The 13123-nt window shown below is 41.7% G+C and overlaps 1 protein-coding gene across 1 annotated transcript in view; it reads right to left on the minus strand.

The window, feature by feature from the left end:
• PLCH1 (phospholipase C eta 1) overlaps window positions 1-13123 on the minus strand; it is a 469798-nt gene that overhangs the window by 160547 nt on the left and 296128 nt on the right. Inside the window, exons 3-4 of the mRNA XM_063916111.1 lie at window positions 5766-5912; window positions 163-406 (exon numbers count right to left, since the gene is read on the minus strand). Coding sequence (XP_063772181.1) covers window positions 163-406; window positions 5766-5912 — 391 coding nt within the window. The remainder of the gene's footprint in view (window positions 1-162; window positions 407-5765; window positions 5913-13123) is intronic.

Here is a 13123-nt window from a genome sequence, read left to right on the forward strand (position 1 = left end):
TATATATATATTTGAGAGGTGCCATAAATATAATTGTAATGTACTGCATAGTATGCAAGACAACAAATATAAATAATAATATATACCATATATTCCAGATAAAACGATAAAGCAGTTGCAGATTTGCATGCAAGTTAAACTACAAGTATTTCCAAAGGATATTGATCATGTGTCCTTTGTCTCTTAGCTAGAGAATCTTCATCACTTATTCCAGCCATCAAATATTTTAATCCTGTAATCCATGTTCGCGCTTCCTCTGGGTTGGATGTGATCAGATCCAGAGACTCCATATGGTTGCCATGGTAAATGGTAAAACAACAAGTTGGGTCAAAGTTCCCTTCTGCATGGCGATGGAAGATTTCAGATTGCCTCCCCTCTGTGACTTTGTAAATTGAATCAATTATAACTGAAATGAGAAAGACAACATTAGGCTTTGGATGACATTTTCAGGAGATCTCTGTGTGTTGTTTGAAAAATATATCATCTTTAACAGAAAACGTTGCCTGCACTCCATCATTTAAAAGGTTGATTGTTTAGCAGAGTTAAATGTGTTGTAGCAGGGTGAGACAAACGCAGGATAATGATGTTCTAGCAGTGTGCCATAGACACAGGTTATTAACGTACCAGCAGGGTGAGCAAGTAACATTTGTTTCAATATGGTGAAAAAAGGCGTAGAATAGGTCAGCAGAAAGAGCGGATAGAAATCAAAATGTTCTGACAATAGAAGTACTGTATTATAGGTGTCCCATCAGGATGCAGGGAGCCAAAGTAAAAGGTACAGTATGCAGTCAGGACAAGAGGTTGAGCGTTAAAGTATGCCAGCCACATAGACTACAGTATGTACCAGATAGGGGTGCACAAAGTTGAGTAAACATTAGTAAGACTATGTAATGTCTATGCCTCATCACTGTAGAAGAACCACAAAGTAAGGTACAAGTAAGCTACTGTCAGCTACTTCTTAGTGCTCAGAGTGTGCACCAGCATCTTCTTTTTTTCTCCATGGTATTATAAATCCCAGCATGTACACAGTACAAAATATTTGATGCAACAGGGTGAGAGAAACTAAAAGCAAATGTTGCATATGTGCACTCTAAGGGCCTGATTCAGACCTGGATGCAGCCGCGCGGCCACTCGCAGCGGCCGCATCCAGGTGGTCTGCACATGTGCACCGGCCGTTGTGCACAACCTTACACATTGAATCCGCAATGTGATTGACAGGTGCAGGTGTTGCAGGGCCAGAGTTACAGCGGTGCGGGGGCGGCGACGGGAAAACGGGGGGTGCTCCAGGAGTGTTTTCAGGGTGGCTGCGTGACGTCACACGTATCTGCTCCAAAAACAAAAGGTCGCTGACTGCCTCACAGGGGTCAACCTTAAATCCGAGTCCTCCACAATCTAATTGCGGACGCATCGGGGATGGTCTCACACATGTTGGGCGGCCCCCAGCATGTGTAGAGATGAACGCAGATCTGGCTGCGTATGCAGCGATCTGCATTCATCTCTGAATAAACCCCTAATGGCAGGAGGAAGCGGGAGAATCACCATTAATCCCTATTCTCACTCCAGACCCTCTTCTACTTGTAAACATATTTTATTGATAGGTTCAAAAGGAAGTAATGCAAAATAAACATAATCTGTAATATTGCTACAACAGCATGTGTTTCACAAAACTGTAGGTCCCAGAATATCAGAACTAGAAATGAAGTTTTCATTTCAAGAATAACTTCAAAGCTTATTGGTACAAAATGGAATTACGAAGATTATTATGATTATTTAAAAGTACACACAGGTTACAGACAATTTCAGAGAAAATAAAACGGATAAAATCAAACTTCAGTTATCACCTCCAGATTAGATCAATGTTCAGAGTAAGACCACTCCTGATAGAGGTTGAGGGCATCCTTGTCATGTGGCTACCTTAAGCGAATGACACTCATTCATTTTTATCCCTCCAGCAAACTGCGTCTTGATACACACCCCAACTTTTGGGATTTAACCCTTCCAATACCAGAATTGATTGTTTGTCTGAAGTGTCCATGATGTATGACTAGCTCAGCCATATGACAGGAAACCTTTAGGAGTTAGTAATCTACAGGGGCACACAAATGCCTCTTTTGAAGAGGAAAAACATTCTCAGATTCCTTATCAGCATTTCCCTTTGTCTTCAAAAGAATTTGTACTCTGTACAGAGAGGGCATTTGTAAGTGAAAACATATACTTTCTTATAACCATACCAAATGGCTTGTGGCTTAAAGCAGACAGTGGCTAGTTAATTACAGGCTTGTAATTTATCAAACAGAATGAGAACATTTCTCATACATAATACAACATACAATTTGAACAATACCAAGGCTGTATATAACAGTGTCTAAGTTTGCCGGACATGCGGGTTTCCGGCCGAACTCCGATTCTTTTTTAAAGGGGCAGTCATTTAAAAGACAGTTGTTGGTTGAACTCTGACTTTTTTTTAAAGGGGCTATAATTTACAAGGCATGGTTTTGCCTTGTAAATGACTGCCCCTTTAAAAAAAAAAATCGGAGTTCGGCCGGCAACCTGCACGTCTAGTAAACTCAGAAGCTATAACATCCGGCCCATATCTTAATATGCCCATTATGCGCAAACAGCTCTTCCTGGAGCTCCAGGTGGTGTGAGACTCTGCTAGAACTGGGCCTCTTTTTTACCGAAGCTGTATCTTAGTAGCAACGTGATGCAATTAGGATGCACCAGAAGACTGCTGATTCATTTATGTTGCAAAAGACACCTGACACTAGCAGAGTTGCACAGGTCCTGGCGTCTCACTTGCGCCAGGCATCTAGTGTTGCATGGCATAGATGTATCAGGCCTTTTTACTTATTCCAGCAGTAAATATGTGGAAATTGCTGCTTCAGGATGATTACTGGGTCTGAGTGGTCGCATGAGTAAGCCCTTAAATAAATGAATGAACAGAATGATGAAGAACTAAAGGGTGAACTAAGTTCTTGTCCTGGGTTTGCTAAATAAACTATTAATTCACTTGCTGCTAAAATGTCACAGGAAAGAAATGCACGCACACAAAAAAATAAAATAATTGCAAATGTCTAAATGTAAAAGTTAAGGAGTTTATAGCAGACTTGCTGTTCCCTATGGTTAAACTCTGTGAAATGTAATTACAGAGCATGGATTGAACATCAAAGTAAGACTTATCATTCTTTATTTAAGAAAGGGTACCCTATTTTTAGATAATGACATACTCTGGGGACTTTTAATTTTATAGTGTCGTAAATCACATGAATTACCACAAAAATGTCTGTGGAAACGCTACCCATTCCATAGCAGAAATATATACTAAAAGAAGAAAAGGAGGGAAAATTAGGTCAAATCCAATTCATTACAGAAAACAAATGATAAAGGAATTTAAGAATTACAGAATAAGAAAAGTAGAAACATTTACTGTACAGATTATTGCACGACATACTACAGGTTGAGTCTCCCTTATCCAAAATGCTTGGGACCAGAAGTATTTTGGATTTTGGAATTTTCTGTATTTTGGAATAATTGCATAACATAATGAGATATCATGGTGATGGGACCTAAATCTAAGCACAGAATGCATTTATGTTTCATATACACCTTATACACACAGCCTGAAGGTCATTTTAGCCAATATTTTTTATAACTTTGTGCATTAAACAAAATGTGTGTACATTCACACAATTCATTTATGTTTCATATACACCTTATACACACAGCCTGAAGGTCATTTAATACAATATTTTTAATAACTTTGTGTATTAAACAAAGTTTGTGTACATTGAGCCATCAGAAACAAAGGTTTCACTATCTCACTCTCACTCAAAAAAGTCCATATTTCGGAATATTCTGTATTTCGGAATATTTGGATATGGGATATTCAACCTGTACTTCAATCTGTTTAACACTAACCGATGAGTAACATAATTAATGTCATGATTTAATTAACTACTGCTTGTTATCTCAAGATCTGGGGCTAGATGCATCATCGCTTGGAAAGTGATAAAATGGAGAGTGAAAAACTACCAGCCAATCAGCTCCTAACTGCCATTTTTCAAACACAGTCTGTGACATGGCAGGTAGGAGCTGATTGGCTGGTACTTTTTCACTCTCCATTTTATCACTTTCGAAGCGATGATGCATCTAGCCCCTGATGTTTAAGGCTGGGTACACATTATGAAACTATGAGATCTATCGTCCAACATATTGTCCTGAGGCGGATGGGAATGACCATCCTATAGTGTGGAAGGAATGTACGATGTGTTGCACATTGTGTAGTGTGTACACACATCAGCAAATACTATACAGGAGAAACCATTAATTGGATACAATCCTCTGACATGAAATATCATGCCATCATTCAGGAGATTGAAAAGTCTGTACAATGTATATTGTGTGTTATAGGATTTAGTTAAATTGGAACGGCCGTCGCATTGTTTGTTACTAGGGTGACCAGTCCCGGGATCGGCTGGATCCTGGGATTTAGGCCAAAAATCATCCGGGATTTAATCCAGGGATTGGAAGCTCCAATCGTGGGGATTGAGGGATCTTGCAGCCCTTTGATTTTTTGAGGCCGGCCTGCGTTAAGCATCCTCAGGACGGCTCTCTCCTCCTGGCTCCCCCTGCGCAGCGTGACGTGAAATGAGCATGTCTACTTTTTTATCTCATTTGTTTGATTTGGTTCACAACCTTTCAAGCACCATTGTAAGAGGTGTCTCATTCATCCCGCAATTTTTAGAAGGTCTATTTAACTAAATGCGGTAATAAACCTAATTTTAAACTGAAGTGAAAGAATATGATCTATGGCCACGATCAAGCAATTGCTATCAGGAATAAATGCTGAATGACCCAGCTAGCTGATTTACACATGGACTAACCCAGAATTGGGATTTTAAATTCACTACATTAAAAACCCAGAAATCCATGTAAAAATACATAAGTAGACATAATTTAATGATAATGGAAAGATATGTGACACAAAAAAAAAAAAAATATATATATACAGGTTGAGTATCCCATATCCAAATATCCGAAATACGGAATATTCCGAAATACGGACTTTTTTGAGCGAGAGTGAGATAGTGAAACTTTTGTTTTCTGATGGCTCAATGTACACAAACTTTCTTTAATACACACAGTTATTAAAAATATTGTATTAAATGACCTTCAGATTGTGTATATAAGTTGTATATGAAACATAAATGAATTGTGTGAATATAGACACACTTTGTTTAATGCACAAAGTTATAAAAAATATTGGCTAAAATTACCTTCAGGCTGTGTGTATAAGGTGCATATAAAACATAAATGCATTCTGTGCTTAGATTTAGGTCCCATTGCCATGATATCTCATTATGGTATGCAATTATTCCAAAATACGGAAAAATCCGATATCCAAAATACCTCTGATCCCAAGCATTTTGGATAAGGGATACCCAACCTGTATATATATATATATATATATATATATATATATATATATTGAAAGAGTAAAGCATTTTTTATTGTTTCTTATTTTCTCCTAAACAATGGTGATATTTTATGGGCACTGGGAAATCTTACATTAGGGGAGGCTATTATATTCGGTGAAACCTTATTGCTTTTGACCTTAAATAAATAGACCCCTCAGCCCTTGAGGTCTAGACATATTTGTCTTGCACTATATTACAGACAGTATATAGTAATTAGGGACCTGTATGTGCACTATATAAATACAATAAAAAATGGGGTAAATTCATTTGGCCAAATAAAAGACTTACTTTTAGCTTTCTCACTTTTCCTGGATGGTCTCCATCTGATACACGTACGATGTTCATCCAGGTAGAACAGACGGACCAGACCCTTTGTTCCACTTTTCAGTTTGATCATCTGTGTCCCAGACTGCATTACACTCATACATCTTTCAACTGCAAAAAAATAGAAGGTTCACAGATTAGGAGATCCAACATCTATAAATAAATGATGTTAATACAGAAAAATACACATTTGCAGTTTGATAAAATACAAAGGAGTCCCATGTGCTCAGTGTACAATGTTAGGCCTTTTCTACAATACAGTACTGGCTCTTCCTTCTGGTGTCTAGTACACAAGGCATGGAAAACATGTACTGTTAGCAGTCCCCAAGGATCAAATCCTAGAAACACTACACTACTGTACGTGATATTTGTTGAAAGAGGTGTGCGCTACTGTGTAGACTGAAGTCTTTCCGTTCTTTAGGGAGCCACCAAGATCACTACTGAGCATATGCAGGGGCCATCTTGTCCTTTTATTGTGTGAGCCTATGTGTTGTGACCTGGTGGGAAATCTCCTGCTTAGCTCCTATGAGAGGCCTGTGATTATACCTGCTATAAAGCTGCTCCAGCATCCCTGCACCGCTACCCGATTGCATTATACACTCACTGGCTGCTGAGCTGTATGACACCCCACTCTACTCAATCTGTGCTCCATCTCCAGTGTACATGTAATAGTGAGTATGGCAGTACCTGCTATCTCTCTATAAACCATCATCACTGGTTAAGTAACTGGGCAGGATATGGTTCGAGTCATCCACTGGTGTGTGCCCAGATAACTGTGCAATCTCAACGCCTGCACAAACATCATTTCCAACAATACTAGTTTAAGCATGTCAGTACTACATGCAGGTGTACCATCCTCCTAAACACAGACAATGGTAGCCACTAGACCATGCCCAGAGATGTTGCCTAGACTAGTACACATCAAGTATCACCAAAGAACCTGGCGCGTCCCTTAAATTACATAACCAGTCCAAGTATGTATGATTCTGTTTACACAGAGTTGAGGCCTATTTGTTTGGCACTTCCAGCAGGTATACCCACACTAACCGTACTAGCAGTAATATATCCTTTTAAAGAACAAAGTTACTCTAAACCCTTTTTCTAAATTTTCTATTGTATGTTCCTACTAACTAGAGGGAGGGATGTCCATCAATGTGTTCACCATCACTATTGCCATCAGAGCTTTACATCGATGGAATAATATCATTGCTGAATTAAACCACTGATGGGCATTAGATGCCTGGCATCACTACTGTAGGAAATGGTGGGCCAATTAGGGTGTAGGTTAAGTGCAACAACAGTGGTGGAGCGCTGTAACCGATGCGCCAGGAAAAAAAACATCAACTCATTTCTGCCATTGATGGTGGAGAACCATCAGAGTTATGCCATAGAAGTGGGTAGGCATGGTAACGGTTGCTAACAATCGATGGTCGATGGCCACCCATAAACCGAGGCAGATGTCTTCAATACTCTCCGCAATCTTATGTGAAAATCTTTTCCGTCTGAATTACAAAATTGGCTACATTTACAGTATTTAAAGCAGGGGCGTCCAAACTTTTTTTCTGGAATGCCGTATCAAGGAAATTACATTGGATAGAGGGTAACACATTTTTTTCTCACAGTTTGCCTCCCAGCTATTAGGAGTAAATCGTATTCTAAGAAACACTAAAACTAATGAAAATATCTTTAAATAAACATGAATTATATTGCAATTTTATTCACTGTGATGAAATGCTGTATTAATGCAAACAGTGGATCTGTGACCTGACTGCAGATGAGAGTCCCTGGTCTATATTCTCTCTTTGGGTGTGGATTATTAGATCTACACTAAAAAGGTCTACAGACAATAGGTCTACCAATAATGTTAGGCATGCATTAGGTCGACAGGGTCAAAAGGTCGACATGTAAAAGGTCGACAGGGTCAAACGGTCGACATAGTATAGGTAGACAGTAGAAAAGGTTGAAAGGGTCAAAAGGTCGACACAAAAAGGTAGACACAATTTTTATTTTATTTTTGGGTGTTTTTGGCACTTTTCTGCCACAAACAAGCCCTATTTGTGTACTGCGTTCCCTCGCATTTTCAGCCAAGCTTACTATTTCCAATCGTAGTCCACGTGGGTGGTAAAGTATGAAAAAGTTGGGGGGGAAAATGAAAAAACTAACAAAAAAAACTTGTCTACCATATGTGTATTGTTCATTGTCCTGTCGACCTTTTGACCCTGTCAACCTGTTTAACTGTCTACCTTTAACGTGTCAACCTTTTGACTCTGTCGACCTAATGCATGTGTACCTACTGACTGTAGACCTTTTTAGTGTAGATCCATAGTCTGGATACCATTTTCCTCAAATACTGTTCCTCAGAGAATTACTGTGGTCTGTATTCCAATATCCTCAGGTTATGGTATCTCTCTTCCTCCTAAGATACTGCTCCTTATTCCTATTCCCCTCAGATAATGGCCGTAGCCTCACTTTCTCCTTGCCCCCATCCTACAGGATTTTACTTATATTCCCCAGCGCCTGTACTCCCTCTGATGGCATAGTTCTTATACTACTCAGAAGCAATCCTCGTCTGCCCTGTGTCTGACTCTATGGCAGGGTGGCCTGGGGACCCCCCCACCCACCCACTAAGGTAGTGTTGCCTCAGCTCTGCTTACCTCACAAAACAGACTGGGTGCCGCTATCCTCACTCCTTGTGGTTGAGGTGCTAGGCTGTAGCGGCAGATCGAAGACTCCAAACTGCGGTCTGGTCATAGGGCCGCATTGGAGCCTGTGGCGGGCAGCAATCGGCCCACGGGCCATAGTTTGGATGCCCCTGATTTAGGGCGTGGTTAAGAGCACCTGTACTATAAACAGTTTAGTAATCATAGTTCTCTGTGCAAGTCTCTTTTTTACTGCTGTAGCAAGAGTAACAAAATTATTATAGATTTACTACGGGTGGTCTTCAGTATGCCAACTGACGGGATCCCGGCGCACAGTATACCGGCGCGGGGATCCCGACAGCCGGCATACCGCCACTTATTCTCCCTCGTGGGGGTCCACGACCCCCCTGGAGGGAGAATAAAATAGCGTGGCGTGGCAAGCGCAGCGAGGGGCTCATCTGCGCTCGCCACACTGTCGGTAAGCTGGCGGTCGGGCTCCCGGCGCCGGTTTGCTGGTCGCCGGGAGCCCAACCGCCGGCATACCATAGTGAACCCATTTACTACAATTGTAACCCAAAAGAGTTGGTGTTTATGTACTGCACAAACATAATGTCAGAAGTGAAATCTGATTTCCATTCCAAAAATAAGAGTTGCCCCTCTAACATATGCATATGCTCAGCCGCCAGTGAGAGGTTAGTGTTCTAGTCAAGTCGAGTTGTATATAACCCCTCCAACCGTAAATATCGCCAGCTTATCTGCAACTGGTGGACATGCTTTATTCCTCCCTCTGACTTGGATTGTTATTGTGACAGCTATCATACTTCATTTAAAGTGGAGGTGCAGACAGTTCATACCAGCAGGGCAGAGCTTTGTTCTTCAAATGTTACCTAACAATAACCACCACATCTATCTGATTCTGTCTGAAATCATGACAATAATATAAATAAAGCACAACAGACCAATGCTTACAGGAGCACAGAACACAACAATAATTTCGGGAAAAAGAAACTGCAATGGTAGTTTTGTGCTATTTATAAAACATTAATATGTATGTAACAGTGCACAGAGATAGCCGCTAACATATGCCATTTGTACTGGGAAGGGGGAGGGGGGGCGCTAACGACATTGCTTTGTTACAGTATACCTCCCTCCCCAATTTTCTATCCAAATTACTTGGCTAAATCAAACTATTTTGCATAATGTGTTTGGGATGGCTACCTAACTGAAATATAATTAGGAAGACACAAGAGATAACAGTGTTCCCGGAAGAGAGGTTATGTTAAAAGAATGAGGATGCGGTACAATCACAAATGTGTAAATACATTTGGAAACTGGTACAAGGACATCATTACCAAATATGCATTTTTCTTAACCTATCCCAACCTTAATCGTCCGCTGCCTGTATTGTATGATGATGATTGTGTGCACAATGAAATAAACACATAAACTGCCCCTTCCATGAAAACTTTTAACCATTATGGATTAGAGAATACAAAGGTAGACAAAATAAATGTAGACATTAAAACATAGGTTGGAGTGTGCCCTGCTCATGAAAGAGCTTTTATTCTAAATGGAAGTGGGCACAGCTTAAACAAGTGGTGATGCCTCCTGAATATCATGCTTCAAGAATCATGCCTATTTAAGAAAAGCCTGAAAGCAGACCACAGTCACCATTATTATTAATTAGGACTGCAGTCTGGCCCTTTACCAAGCTCTGATAAGTTTAGTATTTCAGAGCTCAGCCTCAATAGCTAACGCTAAAAAAGGTGTTAGCCTTTGTAGCCCAAAGGGGGCGAATTGCTTGAGAGGGATCTTTTGATTCCTATCGACGGCGTATACTCTCCTTCCATCCCACTATTCGCAGATTTGTCCTGTGTATGTCGGCAGCAAAGTGATAGCTAATACTTAGTGATGATCTCTTCCCCAAGTAAGGCTCTTGCTGGAGCAGCTGCCCTTGCAAGAGTATTTTGTCAAGAACACACTAAAAATCATTTTGTATTGCTGTAACACGCAGCGATAAGAAGTTATAGTTTGCATTTTTGGTTAAGTAACCCCCGAGACGGGAGGTAGTTACTGTATGTGACCGGTGGTCAGGAGGACGATGGTCACATAAACTCCCCCTACATCCCGATTCCTCACAATCCTGATGGTCGCCATGCCGATCTGAGACACTTTTAAAGGTGTATTAATATGGACTTTAAGGCTGTAGATGAGTCTGATCGAGCATGCTAGGTAATTACATAAGTTATTAGTGGTACCTGAGAAGTATTTTAGGAGTGAGAGGTAGAAGTGGAAGAGGTAAGGTGCAGGTCAATCAGAGGCATATCTACAAGATGTATCAAGTGGTGTTTTTTTGGGGGGGCTTTTTAAGTCAGGGTGAATTGATTCTTGAGGACTGGAGGAACAGATTTCAAAGTAGGCAGAAATAAGTTTTGCTAACACCTTGGGTAACAAAGGGGCATACTGTGGCAATATGCCTATGGTAGAGGCAACATGACTGATCGTAAGAAAATGAACCTAGTTCAGAGCAGCAAGCAACGCCTTCAAGCTATTCTTTGCTACTGCACTAATGCAAAAATCTCTGGGCGGTGACTGGGAGGTGGCAAGAAAGACGCACGGCGATGGTCTTATGGGCATGTCGCTGACGTGTTTGCATACACAGGTGCTTAATCACTACCATAGGGCTGGTGCAAGTTTCCATGGTGGTATGTAAAGATGCACCAGATGGAATAACAGCATTTACTGATACTGACAGCGGCCTCTTAGTCCTTGCACAGTCATGTCCACAGATGTGTAACAGGACAGGGCTGTGTAGCGGCATTTGCATAAAGTCGCAGACGGGAGACTGCCAATACGGCAGCTGTTGCCGCATTCACCTCTGGATAAAGCCCCATATGTAGAATAACACAGATGTCAGATTCAAGTGTGACACCAAGGAATCAGGCTTGAAAAAATAAGAATTTACTTACCGATAATTCTATTTCTCGTAGTCCGTAGTGGATGCTGGGGACTCCGTAAGGACCATGGGGAATAGCGGCTCCGCAGGAGACTGGGCACATCTAAAGAAAGCTTTAGGACTATCTGGTGTGCACTGGCTCCTCCCCCTATGACCCTCCTCCAAGCCTCAGTTAGGATACTGTGCCCGGACGAGCGTACACAATAAGGAAGGATTTTGAATCCCGGGTAAGACTCATACCAGCCACACCAATCACACTGTACAACTTGTGATCTGAACCCAGTTAACAGCATGATAACAGAGGAGCCTCTAGAAAAGATGGCTCACTACAGCAATAACCCGATTTTTTTTTTTTTTTTTTTGGTAATAATAACTATGTACCAGTATTGCAGACAATCCGCACTTGGGATGGGCGCCCAGCATCCACTACGGACTACGAGAAATAGAATTATCGGTAAGTAAATTCTTATTTTCTCTAACGTCCTAAGTGGATGCTGGGGACTCCGTAAGGACCATGGGGATTATACCAAAGCTCCCAAACGGGCGGGAGAGTGCGGATGACTCTGCAGCACCAATTGAGAGAACTCCAGGTCCTCCTCAGCCAGGGTATCAATTTTGTAGAATTTTACAAACGTATTTGCTCCTGACCAAGTAGCTGCTCGGCAAAGTTGTAAAGCCGAGACCCCTCGGGCAGCCGCCCAAGATGAGCCCACCTTCCTTGTGGAGTGGGCATTTACAGATTTTTGGCTGTGGCAGGCCTGCCACAGAATGTGCAAGCTGAATTGTACTACAAATCCAACGAGCAATAGTCTGCTTAGAAGCAGGAGCACCCAGCTTGTTGGGTGCATACAGGATAAACAGCGAGTCAGATTTTCTGACTCCAGCCGTCCTGGAAACATATATTTTCAGGGCCCTGACAACGTCTAGCAACTTGGAGTCCTCCAAGTCCCTAGTAGCCGCAGGCACCACAATAGGTTGGTTCAGGTGAAACGCTGAAACCACCTTAGGGAGAAACTGAGGACGAGTCCTCAATTCCGCCCTGTCCGAATGGAAAATCAGATAAGGGCTTTTACAGGATAAAGCCGCCAATTCTGACACGCGCCTGGCCCAGGCCAGGGCCAACAGCATGACCACTTTCCATGTGAGATATTTTAACTCCACAGATTTAAGTGGTTCAAACCAATGTGACTTTTGGAACCCAAAAAACTACATTGAGATCCCAAAGTGCCACTGGAGGCACAAAAGGAGGCTGTATATGCAGTACCCCTTTTACAAACGTCTGAACTTCAGGGACTGAAGCTAGTTCTTTTTGGAAGAAAATTGACAGGGCTGAAATTTGAACCTTAATGGACCCCAATTTCAGGCCCATAGACACTCCTGTTTGCAGGAAATGTAGGAATCGACTCAGTTGAATTTCCTCCGTCGGGCCTTACTGGCCTCGCACCACGCAACATATTTTCGCCAAATGCGGTGATAATGTTTTGCGGTTACATCCTTCCTGGCTTTGATCAGGATAGGGATGACTTCATCCGGAATGCCTTTTTTCCTTCAGGATCCGGCGTTCAACCGCCATGCCGTCAAACGCAGCCGCGGTAAGTCTTGGAACAGACAGGGTCCTTGTTGGAGCAGGTCCCTTCTTAGAGGTAGAGGCCAAGGATCCTCCGTGAGCATCTCTTGAAGTTCCGGTTACCAAGTCCTTCTTGGCCAATCCGGAGCCACGAATATAG

The sequence above is a fragment of the Pseudophryne corroboree genome, chromosome 4, assembly GCF_028390025.1.
Source record: "Pseudophryne corroboree isolate aPseCor3 chromosome 4, aPseCor3.hap2, whole genome shotgun sequence".
In the NCBI taxonomy this organism is placed as follows: Eukaryota; Metazoa; Chordata; class Amphibia; order Anura; family Myobatrachidae; genus Pseudophryne; species Pseudophryne corroboree.